Source organism: Neopelma chrysocephalum, unplaced genomic scaffold, assembly GCF_003984885.1.
Source record: "Neopelma chrysocephalum unplaced genomic scaffold, ASM398488v2 Primary Assembly neopelma1_117, whole genome shotgun sequence".
Lineage (NCBI taxonomy): Eukaryota > Metazoa > Chordata > Aves > Passeriformes > Pipridae > Neopelma > Neopelma chrysocephalum.
The window spans coordinates 1,110,358-1,131,855 of record NW_020897779.1 but is presented as its reverse complement, the minus strand read 5'-3'; the positions used below and the strand labels follow the sequence as shown (position 1 = coordinate 1,131,855).

At 43.0% G+C, this 21,498-nt stretch overlaps 1 protein-coding gene across 1 annotated transcript in view; it reads left to right on the top strand.

Moving 5' to 3' along the window:
* Positions 1-21,095, top strand: part of ABHD12 (abhydrolase domain containing 12) — a 37,689-nt gene extending 16,594 nt beyond the window's left edge. The window contains exons 2-13 of the mRNA XM_027696956.1: positions 2,406-2,530; positions 5,684-5,789; positions 7,923-8,042; positions 10,666-10,696; positions 13,299-13,344; positions 14,588-14,717; positions 16,244-16,281; positions 16,468-16,547; positions 17,367-17,449; positions 18,160-18,238; positions 18,512-18,639; positions 19,119-21,095. Coding sequence (XP_027552757.1) covers positions 2,406-2,530; positions 5,684-5,789; positions 7,923-8,042; positions 10,666-10,696; positions 13,299-13,344; positions 14,588-14,717; positions 16,244-16,281; positions 16,468-16,547; positions 17,367-17,449; positions 18,160-18,238; positions 18,512-18,639; positions 19,119-19,158 — 1,006 coding nt within the window. The 3' untranslated portion in view covers positions 19,159-21,095. The remainder of the gene's footprint in view (positions 1-2,405; positions 2,531-5,683; positions 5,790-7,922; positions 8,043-10,665; positions 10,697-13,298; positions 13,345-14,587; positions 14,718-16,243; positions 16,282-16,467; positions 16,548-17,366; positions 17,450-18,159; positions 18,239-18,511; positions 18,640-19,118) is intronic.
* Positions 21,096-21,498: the final 403 nt, after the last annotated feature.

Below are 21,498 nucleotides of genomic sequence, written 5' to 3'. Positions count from 1 at the left end.
TGCCTAGCTGCTTACCTGTATTGTGGTTCTTAGTGGGAAGGTGGTAATGGCAGCCACCTCAAGTGTGAGCTGAGGGGAAATGGCAAGGTTGTGCTAATTCTGAGCAACTAGCCAAATGAGACAAAAAGTTTTAACAAAAAGACACACTTTTTTCATTGAAGATAGCTAAGTTATACACCAGTTGCTCAGCAGCTAGATGTCAGCTACCCTTCGGTGATATCTCCGCCCTCTCTCTTCGACAAACCTGTTCCAGCTATGGAAATAAGTGGTGGGTGGTTGTGGAAAGCTGACTTTAATCTGAGAGTAGAGAGCTGTGATCAGCTGTGGTTAGCCCAAACAAAATGCTGTGTGTTTTTTTTCCCCAAAGTTTTGGGGTTCACATTTGTGTTTAGCTGACCTTACCTCATTTCATGGTGGATTGCTCTGCAGACCCTGGCTCTAGACTACATCTGCTGGGCCCCTCTCAAAGACCACAGCCATAGACGGACTGGGTTGCTTATTACTCACTGCTCTGTACTTGGGACCTCTGCCGCTGCCTCCTCTATTTGCTGCTCTCCATGGGGCAGAGGTAGGTCAGTCTGAGGTTTTGGTACTCACTAACTTTCTTCGAAAGCCCCTGTTTTGTACTGTTTCTTCTGCAAGTCCTTTGCTGTTTCTGTTTTTATTACTACTTCAGGAAACTGGACTTGAGGTATGGAAATGTCACTGGAAGTCTTGGTGGCATTCTTTACCTCTTCGTTGTCAAGTTTGCTGTGGCAATTATTAAAATCTGTTGAACTTCTCAATGTGCACTTGTTGCAGCCACAGCTGGTTGACAGCATCTTAGTAATATATTTTTTTTCCCCTCTTGGAGAATCGCAGTTGCTTCAGCTTGTCAAGAAAAGGGTCTCAGTTTTGATAGTAGATGTTTCTGAAGTCCAGAATGTGGTTCCTGAGTAAGAAGAGACAGACAGATACTTGTAGGCAGATAGTAGTGTGATGGAGGCAGGTTTTGGATGAATGAGAGGACAGCCTATTCCCTGTGAGTACCCTAGCAATCATGCCAAAAACTTAGCTGGATGGGGGAGATTGGAATGTCTTCCTTTTTGCTGTGCTGGAAACCTGTTCCCGAGAGTCTTGGCCTTAGCCTAGGACTACAAAAGCTATAGAGATTTTGAAAATGTTGGTGCATGATTAAACTATTTCCATCCCAGTTCTGTCTGTAGGCTCACATTTCTTGTAAAAATGTATAAAAATGAGGTGTTTAGGCTCTCTATTTGACAGTTTTAACTAGCTGACAGCATGCAAACCCTCTTAGCACTAGTGTGGAGCAAATGCAGCTGCCAGCAGTTCCTGATACTGAGAACTGGTTGCTCACTGCATGAAACATCATTCTTGCTCAAGACTGTCTGCTGAAAAGCAAAAGAAATTGTGTTGCCTGAAGGCTTTACATCAATTTTAGTTCTTCATTGCAGGGGTAGTTGAGAGCCTCAGTGTTCCTGCACGTGAAGTGCTAGTCCACTAGATCATTACAAGTATACCTTTATGTATACATATGTGCATTTATAGACATATGAGTATGTATTTGATAGTTATTCTGAGGCAATAAAGTGTATTCTGAGATATATTGCTTTACTAGCTACTGTGTGATACTTGATTTTTTTTTGTTTGTTTTTTCTTTTTTTGATGTTGGTTTGTGGGGTTTTTTTGGGTTTTTTTATGAGGGGGAGGGTTTTGGTTGGTTGGTTGGTTGGTTGGTTTTTTTTGGTAGCTTATTTTTCCCAACTGCCCAAAGAGAAAATAAGGTTTTGGGCAATTGTTCTAAACTTATTCTGGACTCGTAGAGAATAATGCTGTGGATTATGAAATTTATTATGTTCTATAACTTAGAAAGGTTTGCTTTTCAGGGCTTTGAGAGGTACAAACCCTTTCAGCTAGACAAGGCAGAATGTCTGCTCCAGTCTATAGATGAAATCATGTCTAATTTTATCAGTCTTATTGCACATAGTTCCTCAAAGTATGTGATAATCGAACTGAACAAAATCTTACCAATAGTGATTTAAATGGGAAGCACAATCAGGCTACTTTTTGGAAACAGTCATGTGATATGCATTCTAGAGATCCTGAAATCTGTTAAAAGAGCAGGAAAAAAAAAAAGCTCTTGTTACAGAGTCCTTTAAAATATAACCAGTACAGAGTTTCTGTTCCCTTTTTCTAAGCTGCATATCGTCAGCTGGTAGTTTGGTTACTTCTGCTTCTCTCAAACAACTGAGGCTACATAAACTGTTTAAAATTAGGTTTTGTTTAAAGAGTAAATGACCAGATTTTCAAATACACCAAGCACACAGATAATTGTCAAAATTACTCCATAAAATTCCTACTATATTCAGGCCTGTCTTCCTCTCTTTTTTTTTTCTTTTATACAGGCGATACGGATTATGGTTTCGATTGCGGAAGTTAATAATCTGGTTGCTGGGAATGTACATAGCCATCCCATTTCTAGTAAAACTTTGCCCTGCTATTCAGGCAAAGCTGGTCTTCCTAAACTTTGGTAAGTGACTCAGTCTGCTGAGGTGGGTGAGGGGAGAAGGGGAGGAGTGTCTTTGTCTTCCATTTGTCTGCCTTCACTTTCACCCTGCATATGTACAGCTTGGGAAGGACATGAACTTTCACAAGTTGTAAGTTTTCCAAACTGTGGTTTGGAAAGCATGCTCAGTGGCCCTGGTGGTTGTTGTAGCATGTCTTTGTATAAATATAGTGACCAAACTGAAGCCAACTTTCCAGCCAAGAGGGTATCCTTCAGGAAAACTGTGCAATATGTCAGATGCATGTTTCTGAAGGGTTCAACAAAGTTGCATGAATAGACAGCAAGAAAATGAAATTAAATCCAGTGCATTGTTTTCCAGGCAGTGAGTCTTCACCTGGAAGCATTTTAAGAGAATATTCTGGTTGAAACAGAAGAGGCCTGTTGATGCAGTCAGATTGCATGTTTTCCTTATGTCTGTTTAGCCTTTGTATTTGGTTAAAGTAGTGGTATAGTGGGTCTGGCGAGCTGGCTCAGTTCCCAGGTCACTGAGACAGGCCTAAGCATCCACAGGGTGGAAGATGATGGAACATTGCTGTATGACAGATACTACTTTGCAACCTAAATCTCTCTTTAAACCTGAGTTATGTTGTAACAGAGTTTTGAAAAATATCTTCCTTTGACTGTAGTGGCTAGAAGGACTAACTATAGATACGTTGTTTTTGTATAATTTGTGTCATTTTGAGTGCATGCTTTGTATATTCTAACACCTTGGATCATGGTTGCTGTGAAGTGTGCACATGTGTGGGCCAGCTCTTATGCCTCGATGGTCAGAACTGACAGCTAGGTAACCTGAATAATGCAGGTTTCAATGATGATTTTAATTTGCTCTTGCAGAGCTTTGTTAGATCTCCCTGAAGTTCCTGCCTCTATTCATTCCCAAGTGACTGAAACAATTGTCCTATAACACTTTCTAGCAGTGGTATTAGTGCAAGTACTAGTGCAGTGTTGGTCCTGTTCCTTTTATTTGTGACAATAGTCCCATGAAAAACTATTTGCCTTAATACAAAGTGCATTCTAACACATGCATTAGAAATACCTTGACATATTGAGTAATTCTTCTGCATTGGAGAATGATGTTTCTCCTTCAGAGGAATAGTGTAGGGTTTGGCCTGTCATATTTTAATCTTTTGAGTATAAACACTACTCTTCAACCATCTTTTTTCTTCTCTTTCTGTGTAGTTCGGGATTTACTTCCAAAACAGTAGCACAGAGCTTCAGCAAAAAGTGCTTCCATTTGTTGAGGTACTAAAGATGAATTGATAGCTGTGCTCCCACTGTTAGCAACAAACCAATGTCTGGATTTTTTCCACTGTGGAGGAACACACCTTGTCAGGTAGCTGGTGTGTAAGCAGGTAGCTGCTTGTGCCCTGGGTGGGGGAAAATGTCAGGAGCACCCAGCAAGTGGCCATGACCTGGTGTTGACCCTTTGCCTGACAAAGGGCACGGGGACCTATGGTACCTGCCAGGGAGTGGCTGGTCACCAAGAGACTCTGCAGGAGCCAATGAATGAAAAGACCCCAGACCAAATATCACCATTGGAGCAGGTGTACAGTATCCTGGGGATTCCTTTTTTGGGTGTCCCTCCCTGGATGCACCAGCTCAAGCTGTTATGGTGTCACCACAGTTAAATTACTTTTAGGAACCAGACGTGGGATTCTGCTACAACAAACCTGGGGCTGAGGTGGTAAGGGAGACTCATCTGGCAGTGAGGTGAGAGTCAAACAGGGCACCTGGGGGTTCACTGGAACTGCCCACTGTGGGCTTTGGTCCCAATGGTGAAAGTCTGGGGTGGTGGAAGTGTGATTGCCAGTGTGGTCCTGAATGGTCAGACAGGAAAGTTTCCTGAACACTGGGTTATGAGATACATGGGCATGTGGGTAGAGATCTCAAGCTGTCTCCTAGAGGTCTTCGGAAAACTGAGATTTCTACAAGCATAAATACAGACTAGGTCAGATTTAGGGTATCAGTATGATTAATAAATCATGTGATTTTTGTCATTTGATATGTTGTGACTGATGCCAAATACCTCTGCAACTAAAAACATCCTTGATGTGCTAGATCTCCGTGGGATGTCTGACTCTGTTGATGATCTGTTTGTCTGCGTGTAGAATAGATGGACTATGCCAGTGATAAGTGCCATACATAACAATTGCCTGTCCCTCTATATTTTTCTCTTCCTTTGAGGTAGATACTTCCCTGACCCCCATGACTAACATTGGTATGTTCCTGTTCATGTCTTCGTCATACAAAATCTGGCAAGAAAGTCATAAGAGATTTCGCAAATGGGAAAATCCAGGCAACAGAGAAGTTGAATAGTTTTCCCAGAGCACTGCTAGAAGTGACTTGTGTGCCTGTCCGGACTTCAACTGCAGAACTTGCCATCCTCCTGGAGCATCCACTGCCCTTGTGAGAGTGTTGTTGAGTTCTGTGGTGACAGCAGAGTCACCCAACAGGTCTCTGGTGGCATGTGTGGTTTGTCTGGGACTCTTCTACATGCTCTTGCATATAAGCAAACAGACTTGCATAGATATGGATTTGCAGTCTGAGGGTCCAGATTTGTCATCAGCTGTCATCTGCTTCGGTTTTCATGTTTGTGTAAAGTTTAATGATTTTTTAGACAGTGAAGTGAGATTTGACTCTCACAATTGTCAGTGCTGCTTTTTATGTCAAAAGCACAAAAGCTTTGGTATGTTCATTGTTATGCCACTAAGTTTCAAGGAGACAGACTTCCTGGTACTGCTGTAGTGTAGCTCAATTTTATGGGAAAAAACTGAATCATAAGTTTGCCAAATCAGCTAACCCACCCCATTGATGCAGCGGAGCAGACTGGACAGAGATGATTAAATACGTATCAGAGGAAGCTTCATCTGTCTCTCCCACCTTCTCTTAATTTTAGCCTGCTCCTTGTTTTTTTGATGGTTGCTTGTGTCTTCTTACCTTGCTTTCTTTGCTGTTTTAATCACAGCTGTAGCCAGTGCGTCCTTTTACACAAAAAGAATAAGGTCTTCCCAGCACCATGGACCGGTTTGTAAAACTCTCCAGTGCCTTGGTTAAGCAGTAAGAAAATAAAAGTAAAAATTAAAATTAAAAGATTTCATATCCTTTTTATCGTTTCAGTGAGGGTCCCATATTTCATTGACTTGAAAAGACCACAGGATCAAGGTTTAAACCATACCTGTAATTATTACCTGCAGCCAGAGGAGGATGTAACCATCGGAGTGTGGTAAGGAAGCCTGTTCTGTGAAGTATGTGCCATGCATCTTTATCCTTCTTTTTGTTCTCAGTGTTACCTATCCAGTCTTTTTGCTGTGCATGCTCTCATTTGTGGATGTTTGTATTTTCATCTGCCAAGTGATCAGGTTGAAAGGTATACAAATATCTAGAGCTCATCTGAACTTGGATCAGTAATGCATGAATTACAGTCGGACAACTTATGCATTTAGAGAAATTTCATAATTTGGAATCATAAAGGTTACAGGTCTGCATTACTACAAAGATCGTACCTCCATGTCAGGCAAGACACAAGGAGTTAGACGTTTTGTCGTTCAACTGCTGTTCATATTTTGTTTTGCAAAATAGATGTGGGGGAAGATAGGAAAAGAGGATCAAAGCGTTCAGAGTAGGAGGAAGAATATTCTGTGTATAAAACATATGTAAGATTTGGAGAGTGGGTGAGAGCAGAACACACAGTTTGCTCTCTTAACAAAACAATTGACAGTGTTGGAGTTCCCTTGTCATTCCTTTCTCACGAAGATGATTTTCTGGTCCCAGGCAAGGACAATTCATTTTAGCTCCTTGTTACCCAGGATCATGTCGGGTATGGAGGGAAGGCAGTGTTCCTTAATACAGCCAATGATGTTTGATCTGTAAGCTGTAGGATTTGGAGTTTTCAGTTGTGTGTGTAACTTTGATGTGTCCTCTAATGAAGTAGAGATTTTCTCTTCAGAGAGTGTATGACCTTTTGAATGGGATAGTGATATCCTACTACATCAAGACAGTTCCTTTCCTACAAGTAAATTTTGATGAAAGACATAGTTAAAACTTGAATACTTCAGTCTTTCCAGGGTAGGCTGATAAATAGTGGTTTCATTCTTCACTTGGACAATTAAAATCCCACCTTTTAAGACTTGAGATTAGTATTTGGTTTCCCTTACAAGCATACTGTGTATCTTTACTGAAACAGAACTTCCGGCTTGTGGTGGCAATTCAGAGTTTATGTCATTTGTCTTGATTTTTTTGAGAGGTTTTCAGAAAAGTTTTGAACCTTGCTTTTTAATGCCAGTTTAGGTCTTGTGTTTGATATACTTCTGAAACAAAGTCCTTAGCCTGCTTTGTTCATAAGCTTGCAAGAGTTTTGGGGCAGAACAGTTGGAGAATTTGTGAGTCCCACAGTTTTTGAGGCTTCTTACCTCCTCGAGAACTCAGTGTCTGCAGACTGCATGCATGCAAGTAGACATTTTACATTGTTTTCCCCCTGTGTTAGTTTGTCTCTGAGCTTTTTATCTGGGAGGTAGTGTGATAGGTGGAAGCTTGTCTGTCTGTCAAGGAGAAAGGCATGTGAATACTTAAGTTACTTCTGGTAGCTGTAAGCTAGCCCCCTTCTTAACAACTGAGATGGTTTGGGGCATGTACTTGCTTTTAGTATTTGTATTCTAGAGTAATTATCTAACCTTCTGTTCAGTCTGTCATTCCTCTTTCATTCCATCGGTGTTGAGTTCTTTCTAGCAGGCTGCCCAGCTACATTATCTACAGAAGAACAGCTGTGAGTTAAAAATTCCTGGCTCTTCTAGATTGTAGCTTTTTCAGCTAAAATGTTATACCTTCAAGAACCTCATGTCTGAAAACAAAACACATGATCTTCTCATCAGACCCTGAGCTCTTCCTTTTCCTCAGATTGGCTGTAGAGTCAGATATGCCTCTTACTCACTGAACATTCTTTCCAAACCCAGCTGACTTTGATTATTCTGAACATCTGCTGACCTAGCAGTGAATCTTGTTTATGGTGTATAAGTATGTTAATTGAAGTAATTAAGTGCCATAAAAGCTGAGGAATTGAGATTTCTCCAGAGCAAGGAAGTTCGGTAATTGTGCTTTGGGGTTGCCTGTGAAGTTTGATGCCTTGCACAGACCTGAATTTTGAAGGCAGTGGTGATGGAGATGAAAATATAGAAATAAACTATAGCCACCGCCTTTTAAATTTGGCCATTTGTCAGCTAATCATGACAATTTTATGAAAAGTGTGTGTGAGGTGTGTAATCCGGAGTTAATGAGTTGATCAGAAAAACTCAAAATTCAAGTGGCAGACACTTGAATGTTGAGTAGCAGCGGACAATGTAAATTTTCCTTCTGTATACAGGCATACAGTCCCTGCAGCCCTATGGAAGAATGCTCGAGGGAAGGACCAGTTATGGTTTGAAGAGGCTTTGGGCTCCAGCCATCCTGTAATCCTCTACTTGCACGGCAATGCGGGAACAAGGTGAGGCACAAAACGGTTTCATGATGTGTTTTCCTGGTTTGCCACACCTTCAGCACATTAAGAAAGATGGAGAAAACCTTCTTGGGGCCTATAGCGATAGGACAAGGGATAGTGGTTTAAACTAAAAGAGGGTTGATTTAGATTAGATATAAGAAACAATGTTTACAATGAGAGTGGTGAAACACTGGAACAGGTTGTCCAGAAACGTGGAAGATGTCCCATCCCTGGAAACATTTAAGGTCAGGCTGGATGGGGTTCTGAGCAAACTGATCTAGTTGAAGAAACCCTCTGCTTGTTGCAGGAGGTTTGGGTTACATGGCCTTTAAAGGTCCCTTCCAACCCAAACTATTTTGTGATTAAAACCAAAATAAAATCTAAAAGCAGTTTGGTGTTTCTCCTTTTAAAAGAAGGTACTTATGGGGAGGGATCATTTCAAAGAACATTTATTGAATATGGATTTATTGCAGTTATCAGAGATATTTGATATTGTATCCTCTGCTAGAAACCAGGAGGCTGTGACCCTCTCTAAATCAGGTAGTGAGAAGTACTTTTCAGTGTAGTAGTTTCTGAATTGAGACATGGGATAGTAATAGTGCTTCTGTATATGTTACTTGCAAGCATTACATAAACATTCCACTTCCTTTTGTGAGTTTATTTTAGTAGTGAACATGTTAAGAGGAAGGAAAATCAGAAGGAAAGAGGATGGTCATGTGCTGATCTTGTTTCATTATTGCGTACATACAGGACATTTGTCTGGAACAGGAGCATCTCTAAAATTTGTAATTTTGTAGTTGACTGTGTATCAGCTAAGGTAGTAGGATAGTTTTCTATATTTTGTTGTTGGATGCTAGAAACCATAAGTGCAGTGTGAAGCTTCTTGGATATTTCTCAGCACAGTGTCCTTACTGCCACATCTCCATGTGTTACAGAGCTTTTGTTTGTTTATTAGAACATGGTCTTTTTCCTTATAAATATGCATTTTACAAAAGAGTATCAACCACCTTCTGAGTTTTGAGTGCCAGTGCCTGTTCTTTTGAAGCTGATGTCTGCCCACAGATACTCTGCAAGAGCAGAAATGTTGCAGAAAAACAAGTTCCATGATGTAAAGAAACTCTGTTTTAGCCATGCATTACAAGGTTTAATCAAATTGTAGCATTATTTTTCAAATACTGCTGAACTTGTTTTTTTGCCTTTATTGGGTGTAACAAATTACACTAATGGAAGCTATTCTGTGGCTTAATGGTGGCAATTTGGGACCAGTGTCTCTGTTATGTGTGTATTGATTAGATTTACTTCTTGGCTCCCACAAGTGCTACTGAGATAAAGTACTGAGCTATGAATCAGTAACATATTTCACATTTCGCTTTGCTCTGTGTACTGGAGAAGCTGGAGGTGCATTGGCGCTGCCATTTCAGATTTCGTACATATTGCTGTATGTTTCTATGCTGCACATTCTGTCGCTTTACTGGACTGCTTTACTGGTGCAGGCTGCATTAACCATAAGTAAAAGGCACTACCTTGGCTTTCTAGTTCGCTTGAGTGATCTGGGGCTGTGGCAAAAATGTTTTGTTTACTTGATCCCCTTAGAAAAAATTCCTCTATTACACTTCGAGGAAAGCATGAAAAGTCACCAATGTGTGCATGTCAAAGGTGACTTTTCAAGCAAGTGGATCATCTTCTTCAGGCTTGTATTATTCAAAATGACTTACAAGCAACCCCGTGCATTTTGCCCTGAGTGTTTTTGACTGCCTTAGATATTTTATAGTACAGTTGGAGCTGACAGCTTTTTGGCTGGCAAGTGCATGTGTTCTTAGAGGGAGATCTGGAGATTTGGCTTTTTGATTTAGAGGCTGCACTGACCAAAACAGTCATAGTGTGAATGTTTTAGAACTTTCATATGAGTGCAAGAGTAAATTTACTCTTATATCAATACTAGACTAAAGGTTGAATGTGGAATAGCCATGTCATTTTGTGCATATCTTTTAAAGTATGTAATGGCACAATCACATTCCTTTCCATTTTATTGTCTAGGTTTCAATTTGTATATATAAAACCCCGAAACTTTAAGCAGATTCTTCTCCTGAACTTATTTACAGTATTCAACTCTGTTTTTCTCTGCTCAGTCTTTTGCACATGTCCCTTCTTTCCCTGTGTTTGGAGCCAGGTGAGAAAATCCAAGGACCAGCTGATAGGGTTAATTATCATGAGGTCTGCTGCCAGCATCACACCTTGGAGAGCAGGGGCTACTGGCTGTGGCAACACCGGTGGCAAGAGCTCAGGGTCAGCAAAGCCAATAGGGACAGGCTCTTTTGGATGTATTACAATCTTTGGAAAAGGTGGATAGGAGACTGGGTGGAAAAGTTATCTTTTCCTGCTGTGAGGCAAGGTTTACAGGGAGAAGTTGACTTCAAAATTATGTCCTGCATAGCTCAGCAAAGCCTTGCTGTCTCCTTGAAGCCTGTGACGAAGCAGTTATGGCATTTCTTGTTTTTGGCATGTTTGTCTTAAATTACCTGAGGCAAGTGGGAAAATATGTTTCTAGAAACTTAAATGCTCACATGTGGTTGTTTGTTTTGTTTTGTTTTTCTTTTTCTTTCTCCTCTTCATGAATCACTCTTGCCAGAGGAGGGGATCACCGTGTGGAGCTTTACAAGGTAAGTGGCTGCGTGTGCTGTCCAAACAGTTGCATTAACACATCAGATGTGCACATAATTGAGAAGACTACTCATAACAGCCCACTACCAACAGGCACAGACCTTGGGGCTCTTAGTCTCCTTTAAATAGGAAGCCTGTATGGGAAAAGGTAAGCTGTGAGCACACTTCCCCATATTCAGAGATACTTGAAAAGTCTTCCATTTGCTGATGTTAACTGCCAGTTTCAACTGAGCTAATCAGGTTCTTTGCCAGGAATACTTTCACAACATAGTTTATTGGAAAAATCAAAAGTTTTATTTAATTGCAGGCACAATTTGACTGATTAATGTAGTGTACTAATTTAAGATACCATTTAAGAGTATTCAGTCTGGGTTTCCCTCTTCCTCATGACACAGTGCATTTGTATGAGTGGTGCCATCTCAAGTGCAGAAGGTTTTGTACAAAACCTAATGAATTTCCCAGATGTAGCACTATGGTCTGTTATGTGAGAACAAGAGCCTCAGTTGCTTTGAGTGTTTTTTCTAGTGACTTTTGGGGTAATGTATTTTATTAAACTCTCTTTTGGCTGAAATTCTGAAACACAATTTCTTGACCTCATATCGTGTTTCTAAAAGAGCCGTAATTCCTTTTGCTGACTCATTTCAGAGGGGTCTGAGTCTATGTTTTTCCTGGGGATTTAGCTATAATTTCCTTCTCTTTATAATTTGTGTCAGTGTTGACACTCATGAAGTTTTATTGCAATGCAATACAAGATCCCCTGCTGCAAAGTCTTTTTTAAATTCAGATTGGTTAGAAAATACTGTTTGGCAACCCCAAGGAGGCAGGTTATATTTCCTTTAAGAAAAAAGGATGAGCTGATTTGGAGAAAATTGGTTGAGGAGACTGCCATGTATAGTGATCTATTTGGTCATTTTTCTGGGAGCCAGCCTATGCTGCGATGCATTTTGTGCTGGCCAAAACAGGCAGAGAAATTATTTCTGATTTTGAGGGACAAGAGTAGCAGTGCTTCATAATACTCAGTGTGTTTCTGTGTGTACACATATGGAGAACACAGTTTACCACAACACAAAGTTTCTGTTCCTGAGTGTGATATTCTTTGCTTCTGAGAACATCCAGACAAGTTGCTTAGTTTGTCTTTTTCAGTCAGTTACTCATACGTGAACACACACATGGGCTTACTGGAACCACTCCGGAAACTCCAAATTTGTGCTTGTTTCAGCAGAATGAAACAGGCTGGGATGCTGTCATTTTTGCTGGTGCTTCTAATATTTTTACTACTCCTTTAGAAGTAACGCTCAGTTTACAGGTGTCATTTCATTTGCACACTGTGGTAGTCCCATTACCACTAGGAGTGTTATTTAGAAAACTGCAACAAACACTAGCTCAGCTGCAATGCTGCAGGTCCAACTCCTGGTGCAGTGAACCCTGAAGGTAGTGAATGTTGCATGCCAAACAGGTTTGTTTTACTTTTGCTGAGCATTCTATAATTACATGGCAGAGCCATAACTTCAATGCAAATAGTAACAGTTCTCACACAGGTAGTGTTACAGACAAAATCAGGGTAATGTTTTTATGTACCACTCCAGAAACTCCAAATTCATCCTTATTCCAGCAGAATGAAACAGGCTTGGATGCTGTCATTTTTGCTGGTGCTTCTGATAATGATGAGAGAGAAACATCCAGTGCATGTCCAAATATATGAAAATTAGCTCTGGATGGATACATCAGGGAAGAGGGAGAAACCATCACCATCGTAGTCCTCTCAGCAAGGGAATTGAGCTGCCAACTTATCTGAACACCCCTCTTCTCTACATTATTTTATTTTCCTCTTTTTTTCCCCTGTGGTATTGAGATCTGAATTTGTAACAGTAATTGTTCAGGCTGTTAAGATTTCAGTTATATTAGAAATAAAATGTTGTTTTTATATTTACGTATTTCCTCTTCAGAGTATAGCATAATACTAAGATGGCTTTTTTTAATCATGTATCATACATAGACCACAAGGGCAACAGCATTTTAATCCTTTTGTGACTTTTTGTTGATTTTTTTTTTATCTGCCACAGAGCTGTTAGGTTCATATCAAGCAATGGTAGCTTGGAATGCTAGCATTGTGTTTTCCAAGGCACTTTTTCCAAGTAAGTTGATCTAACATTGAGTATTTTTACTTGCTTTTAACAGATTTTGTTAGGATTACCTATTCACAATAGAGCAATCGCACATTTTGGATCTATACATTTAAGTGTTCTGAAATAGGCTTCTATGTGTTATGCTTACATTTATGCCAATTTGAGTAATATAATTGAAGCAGTTGTACTGTTTCACTGGAAAACACAAAAGTCTTTGTAGGGGAAACAGTAGGATATCTGCAGATCTTAAGGGCAAAGCTGTTAAAGGGAGAATCAACATCTTAGGAAGCATGATATGAGGTCCAGAAAACAAATGGAGTAAAACCAGTGGGCTGAGATGATTAGCATTTGGAAAGCTTTGTGCCTGCTACACTGAAAAGCTGTAAGTTGACATGTCAATAATGTTGGCCTGACGCAAGAGCCTGGCTGGTGTGAAAGCCTGTGATGGGTTTCTGCGTGTTTCTCTGCCCTCCAGGTTCTCAGCTCCCTTGGGTACCACGTGGTGACGTTTGACTACCGAGGTATGTGGACTTCTTTTATTATGAAACACCTTTAGGTGTTTCTTTCTGTACAATCAACAGAGTTCAGTCTTTTTTTTTTTTTTAATCTCAGGGAAACTGTTCTTTTATAAAACTTACTGCCAGCTAATTAGATGTGGTTATTGCTCCTTTTTCTCCCTCTTTGGGTATCCAAAGAATTTCCAGAACTTTCTTTCCAGTGCCTTTGTGTAGCACTGCTTTCCAATGTCCAGCTCGGTGCACTCTGGCTTCTGTCTGTCCTCATGCACAGGGCTTGTTGATTAGGGAGCTAAGAAGCAGAGGGTGAGGCACCCTCCAGGTGCACATGTGGAATATAATATGCTTACCTAGGTGTATTCCATCAGATATGATCTGGTTGACTTTCATGAGGTCACACAGGGAACTGAACTTGCACTTACTTCCTTTTAAAAGCTCATAGGTGAGATAAGACAGAGTAAATGGTTTGCTAACAATTGATAACATACTCAGCAGAAGCCATGACTGTTTTGCAACTCTGCCACCAGCAGTCAGGCATCTGCTGCTCTTTTTTTACCTTCTTAGTGTTTAAGCCATGGCTGCAGTGTAATGCCACTGGAGATACAGGAAAGAAATTAATCCACTGCATTTTTATCAAAAAGACATCTGGGAGAGGTTTATTTGTAGGAGCTTGCCCTGTTTTTCAGTCCTGCTGGCAGCTGCTTCTCTGGCTGCTTATTAGGTATCAGAAGGGATGTGGGATGCTGGCTGCTTAGCATACAATGTGTACATGTGCTGCAATAGTGATAGAGCCAAAACACTCTGGAGGGGTGGAAAATTGCTTGAAGGCACTGACCGAACAGCATAGACAAACTGATGTCGCAACAGCTTTGTGAGACGTGCTTAGGCTTTGGCCCTAGGCATCCAATTCCTGTGCTGTTAGAGACTCCACTTACAAATTGGTTACATGCATGCAAAAGCAGGGAAGGTTGCAGATGGGTACGTGCAACAACACCGTTGCAGCAATGTTTGAGACCCAGTCCTTGGTTTTGTTATTGACTAAATCCACAAAAACTCCTTGGCAGCCAGCAGTTACCTTGATTAAATGACTACGGACCAGTTAGGGCTTTCAGCCACAAGCTGTAGAGGTGCACAGTGAAATGAACAGAAACTGCCTGTGCCCCAGGTCCCTTTGCAGTCGCAGATGGGCTGCATGGGAAGAGCTTTGCTGACCAGTTTGCGATTCTTAGCAGGACTATTTGCGTTTCAGGCTGGGGTGATTCAATAGGCAGCCCGTCAGAGAGGGGAATGACCTACGACGCCCTTCATGTCTTTGACTGGATAAAAGCACGAAGTGGAGACAACCCTGTCTATATATGGGGACACTCCCTGGGAACAGGGTAAGCGTCTAATCTCAGTGGAACTGAGCAGCTTCTGAAAAACATTAAACACTGACCTTGGATGAAGGTGCTGTTTGCTGTAATCCCCAGGTTGGCTTGGCTTGGCATCTGTGGCATAATTTCTGCAGGGTAGCTTCCCCTTTGCACTCTACAGAGTGAGAAGGGCTACAGTGGGTGGCTGTGCAGCAATTGATCTTGAACCTTCATTGCCCAGAGGGTCACACTGGAAAAGACACTTAGAATAATAGAATGCAGAAAGAGAGAAAGTGGGACTGCGCTGATCTCTTCCTGTGGTGAACCTGTGTCTGTATGTCCTTCAGAGCAGAACATCAGACTTCTCTGGTACTCTGAAAGAGTGTCTCAGACCAGCCACATACTCATGTGACTTGTCCTTACAAAAGGTTTTCCTCCTCTCCTGGTAAACATGCTGTGTGTAATCAGTACTTGTGCAGATGCCTGCGTGACTACACTGCTGGCCACCCATGACATTTATGTGGTCGTGCCTGGGACAGGGAAGTTCAAAGTGTCAAGTACCTTTGCCATCATGTTTTTAACTTTCCTTTCGTGCTTCCTCCCTTTCCGTTGCTGTCTGGAGGTGAGTTGTGTTCAGCCAGCAGCACACGCTCTTACCTCTTTGATTTGTGGAGGAGCAGAGAGCAAACACAAGAGTTACCTTTGAGTTGAGCTCTGTGCAGATAACTGTGAGCCCACAACAGCTTGCCTCGCTGTGCAACATGCAGGGACAGGGAGGTAATTCAGGATAGTGTGTCTTCATTGCTGTGACACTAAATATCCTGCTTTGTTTGAGTGAAGGCAAAGGCTTTTCCTTGGGCTCCTCCTCTAAATTTTTTTGCCCAGTCCAGGATCCCTTTCTGGGTCAGAGCATGCTTGTGGCATTTCCCAGTGCACTGCAATCAGAGTGTCCTGGGACTGTGGTCCCCAGTTGAGTTCCCTGGTGACCACAGCCAGTCTGGAGTTTACTGTTTATGAAATGTGCCGTTCTTGGAGGAGTCAGCAACTTTAGAAATATCCCTGTCCCATTAGGGTGATGCATAGGGGAGACCTTGCTGCTTTCTGACCTAGCTATGGAAACTCCTTGCAGTGTAGCCCTGGGCCCCTGCACTCCAGCTGCCTGAAACACAACACCCCTCTGCTTATACCCCTGCATTCCCCTCTTTCTTGCTCAGCCCTTGTGGTCTGTGAGTAAGAGGCTGTGTCACACAGCCATAAATATGCTGGAAGCCTGAGAGCCACCTAAAAGGAGGTCCATCCAGGTGTGGCTGCGTGATGTGCTGCTTCCTTGGACTTGTTCGCTTACTGAAATGCAGGCACCTGATGTCATTTGAGACAGTTGGGTATGGGAGGCTGGTGGGAACCCAAGTCATTGTGGGCTGGCTGACCAGACCTTGGATAGCGTGAAGGGTCAGCGTTACGTCAGTTGACTTTTACCTTTGCCACTGACTATCTACAGAGCCTGATGCTTTGCAGAGGGCCTGTGCCAATTCAATGCTCATTCTTCTTTCCAGGGTCGCAACAAATCTAGTGAGGCGCCTCTGCGAGAGAGGTAAGTGTGGTGCCTGGATGCTTTTCCCACCCAGCACAGGCCCTGCTGGTGTCCCAGATATGTTTGGGGTTTTGTGACAAAGCTGTCCTTGGTGCATTGTGGTGGCAGCTGCTCTCATAAGGCAGACCCTGACCTTGTTGGCTATCTGCACCCCTACATTTCAGCACATTGCCTTCGGCTTTTCAGAAACGCCCCCGGATGCCCTGATACTGGAATCTCCATTCACCAACATACGGGAGGAGGCACGAAGTCACCCCTTTTCTGTGGCAAGTACACAGTGACTCTCACACTAGTGGCATGTAATTAATTGTATGCTTAGAAATTAACCGTCAGAAGTGCTGTAGCTGAGCTAACTGCATGGCTTGTGGGGCAGTAGTGATATCTATAAACATCAGGGGTAAAGAGCTACACTTAATACAACCTCTGGGAACACTAGTACAATAAGCAGTACCAGAGCCGTGTACGGAGCTTGCTGAAAGAAAACAGAAGCTGGGATCAGAAAGGGCAGTAAGTGTATGGAGGGTTAAGAGAGACTCTGCTCTTGGCAGTGGACAGCGCATTCTTTTTGTGTTGTAGCTTTGTTGCAGGAGGCTATTCTGTGGGTGTGAGCAAAGCAGTGACAGAGGTGGGCTTCTCTTGATCTCTACCCCATCCATGTGGATCCTTTGCACTTGTGTGGTTTCCCTGTTGATTTCACCCTGATGTGGCCACCTTTTCCATCCAGCATGGGAGCAAATTGAGCAGACACCCACATCCAGGTGTGGGATGCAGCCAGGCTGGCTGAGGTGCCCTGGGCTAAAGCTCTTCCAGGAAGACTGTTGCCAGCAGTCCTGCATGATTCCTAGAGACCTTGGCCATGCAAGCACCTGAAGTGCCTGCTCCTGAGCAGGCTGGTAAGATGAGCCTGAAACAGTGGAGGAAAAATAATGCTGTTGGAAACATGGGCCATCTCACTGCAGAGAGCGCAGTCAGCAGCCAAGGGATGTTACCAGGATGGCAATGGCCTGCCCTGTTACTGCCCTGTTAGTGCTGTTCATATAACTGTCCTGCTGGGGCCTGCCACTAATGCACATTTTTCCTCTCAGATATACAGATACTTCCCTGGGTTTGACTGGTTCTTCCTTGACCCCATCACGACAAGTGGAATTAAATTTGCAAACGATGAGAAGTGAGTTCCCTCTTTGTTGGGTTTTCAGCTGTGGCTGCAGTGAGCTATGGCAAGCATTAAGTAGGATAGACATCAGACTGGCTTTTTTTTTTTTTAATGTGTTGCAGCATTACACTTGCTGGAGTGATTTCAGTTACTCTCACAGCCTTAAGAGCAGCACAACTTTGCACTGTGAAGTTCTTTCTTTTTTAATTGTTCTTAATAAGGACAGATGCAACAGAGAGCACAGAGACTGCTCGGGGATATGCAGATTTGGTTCATGTGATTTATGCTTTTCAAGTGCACGTTACACATTAAACAGTAGCTTTGGAACCTGAAAGGCTTGGGAAGATTTCTTTGCTGTGCATTTGCATAAACCACCTTGCCTGTAATCACATTATCTCTTTTCACTGAGTCTTTGATTGAAGAGTCTGAGCATTTGTGAGTTTCCAGGAGTGAAATGAAAGAAGACCTTGGTGAGGATTATGCTTTACAGTGTGTTGAGCCACTTTTCTCTGGTATAAGCAGCAAATAGTTTTTATGAGGATGCCTTTCATTAGTAAATTTTCTACAGATCAAATGAATGGTGCCCAGATAAGTGTTTTGAATTGCACTTAATAACTCACAGGACGTGTTTTGTCATTACAGTTTTCTTAAAAATGCACATGTGTTAGTGTTAGAGAATGATGGGATTGCTCTAAGCCTTTGTGATATTGTTGTCTGTTTTACAGTGTGAAATACATTTCCTGTTCGCTGCTCATCCTTCACGCTGAGGATGATCCAGTGGTACCATTTCATCTGGGAAAAAAGGTACACATGTGGTTCTGCAAACTGATCTGGTGGGAGGAACGGGTACGGATAGAATGACATCCCAACCAGGCAAAAAGTCAGCAATAGAAAGGTGTATGTAGAAACACATAGCCCAAAGGGACTGCAGATTCTGTGCTGTTGGAGGTGGCAAATCAGTAGTGAAATGAAGCTAGAGCTATCAAAGCTGCTCAAGCCAGGGCCTGTAACCCAACCCTGAGAGGGATGCAGGTTTGGAGTAACACACAACCCTCACCTGCCTCCCCTTGCATTCAGCTTTACAACATCGCTGCAACATCACGGAGTTTCCGAGACTACAAGGTGCAGTTTGTTCCGTTCCACACAGACCTCGGCTACCGGCACAAGTACATCTACAGGAGTCCAGAGCTACCTCGAATACTGCGGTAACAGCCCGGCTGACCGGGGTCACCCCTGGCTTAGGGGGGGGCTGGGGCTTGGGGCTTACGGTGACGTGCACCCATGTGTAAGAGAGATGTGTACTGGGCAGCTAGAGGCCCTTTGGCCTCCAGAGTGGATGAGATACTTGGGCTGGCTTAGCACAGAATCAGAGCTCTCCACCTCCTTGCAAGGCAGGTTTTGGGAAGGGGAGCCACAGAAATCTGAGAACACTTCCCTGTGGCGAGTCTCTGCTGTAAGCTGGATACTCTGGAGGAGCTGTTTGCAGAGCAGTTGCTTCAGCTTGGCTCTTTTAGTGGGAACCACTGATGGGCGTGAGAGCAAAGCTCAGTGCTGTCCCCTGTGCAGCTCAAGCTGCAAATGCTTGAGCCATAGTATTTGCCAGGGGAATGAGAAGACCTGCAGGGTGTAGCGTGCATCAGTATAGGAGAGCTGAGTGTCACTGCTGTGTCATTTTCTTTCCTAGGGAATTCCTGGGAAAATCTGAACATGAGCATCATCATTGAAGAATGGCTGCTTGTCAGCACAGAGATTTTCCTTTCTTTCTTCCTTTCTCTCTCTCCTTTTCTTCCCTGCTCCCTGTGGGTCAGTCTGCCATTCTTCCATCCCTGGCATTAGAGAAGGTCAGGGATTTCTACTCCGGTCCTGATGTGTACCCTTGGCAACTCCAGCACCTGTGACGGCAGAGGAAGTTGTTGGCTTCTTTTTTTGACATGGATGGAGGGGTGATAACAACCCAGGAGCCAGTACCAAATCATGAAAAACGTCAGCACAGCAAAGTCTGGCCATTCCAACGTGGTACCACTGAGGACAGATGTTCCTAGGACACTATGTTATGACCAAGGATATTTGTTTCACCTTTAAACATTGCTGCTGGTTTTGGATCATGTAGAGATTCATTTGTAGGTGAATGGCTTTTGCCACATCTCCATACCACAGTTGTCCTGCTTGGGTTTGAGGTGTTCTCTTTCTAGAAAATGTTTTGCCTTTCTTTTTTGGTAAGTGGCTGTAATTACAAATATGTGGAAGATCCAGGTAGTGAGAGGTATTTTTATTTAGCTCTTCAGTCACAATGTGCTGCAAGTGTTGGGGTAATTGAACACATTTGGAAATAAAATGAAAGGCTTTTTTTTTTTTGTTCTTCCATTTGAAACATCTATTTAATGGGAAAGGTTAGTGCCCTTTTATCTTTCCTATACCCTTTTCCTTCTGAACATCATTTCTGCTCCCATCTTGCTATGCTCTGTGGACCTCCTCCCCTTCTTCACATGCACTTCCTGTTAGGATTGAAATGACATATGTATATAAATTGCAAACTTGGGTGTTTAAGCCAGAAAGCATGAGATTACTTTTTTGTTTGATCTCCCCTTCCATGAACAGTGTGTACCCAGGCTGTGGGAATGGATGTCTTCCATTTTCCCTGTACACATCCAGACAGCCACGTGCTTCCTTTTCTGGTGGGAACGGCAAGGGTTTTTTGTTTTTTTTTTTTCCATCAACTACTTTTTAACTCCTTAGGTCAGGTTTTCTGGTTCCTGGTAGCAATGCTGTTCGACTGTAGTTAAAAGCAGGCAGTGGTATGTAGTTCTTGATGCAAAAATAAATCTAGGGTGTTGCTCCCCATCTCTCCCTTCCCCTCCCTTCTGTGCACTCCCAGTAGCACATCTCAGCCCCTCTGACAGCCATGGCCAAAGCACATTATCCAGGAGACAGAAGTGGAAATGAGCCTTTCTCATAGGGAGAGGTTCTGGGGATGTCCTTGCCCTGCTTGGGGCTAGAACAGGGGCTGGTTTATGCCACTGAAGAGCTCTGCACTGAGATGGGAGAGGGTCATACACTGACTCACTAGGATTTGGCCCTGCTCCCCATCAGTCTATACAGACAGTACCAGGTGCTGTAGGTTTAGTCATTAGTGCTCAGAGTGAATTGTGCTGCCTCAAGGGTCTGTTCAGGGGTGTACAGCATAGTATAAACTGCTCAGCATGCATCCCAGTTATATCTGCAGGCTCATACTAGTTGCAAAAGAGACACTAGCTTGTTCTTGTACCAAGATTATTCTGCCATTAGCGTGGTTGTCCCAGAGGTTTCTGACCCGTGATACTCATAAGCTAGCTGTGCCACTTAAATACAAGTGCATCAAACATAATTTATTGCACTGACAGAAGAGAAACAATTACCTGGTTCTGGAGAGTAACATACACATTCCAGTTAATGCTGCTGCTGGCAGCTGGCTTGGGGCAAAGTGCAGCCTGAGCTGGGGCCTGGCCGGCTGCCTTCCCCCTGTGGGACAGAGCTGGGAGTCCAGCACGGGAACTGCTGGTGTGGGTGATTCCAACACCGCCATTCCTGTTAGTAGGCCAGTGATATGCTTGGAAATTTAAACTGAAATGTTTATCTAAAAGTGGTGTAGTTTTAATAAAGGCATTGACTGCTGATCACTTCAGCTTTACCAGTTTTATCTGGCAGTTTTTGGGACTTCTTCCCTGGTTGAACAGGTCAGTGTTGTCAGGGGCGTGGCAAGGCTGCAGCAGGGTTGTGTGTGGGAGGTGAGCTTGCAGCCAGGACTGGGCAAATCTTTGTGGCTGCTGCCAGCTCTGGGGGGAATGGCTCTCCTGGAGCCCAGAGGGTCTGTGCTTGTAGTCTGTCTGCAGCTGAGGCTCTGCTTCTCCATGGGAAATGGGGGAAATTGGAGCTGCCTGTGAGATTTCTAGTACAGGAGCCCTGTGTGCCATTTGCAGGGTAAACCCAACACAGCAACCCCCATCCCAGTGCATATAGTCAGCATGCCCGGGGTACCAGTAAATAGCTTTGGCTGGAGTTAGCCTAGTGCAGCCACTGGTATCAAC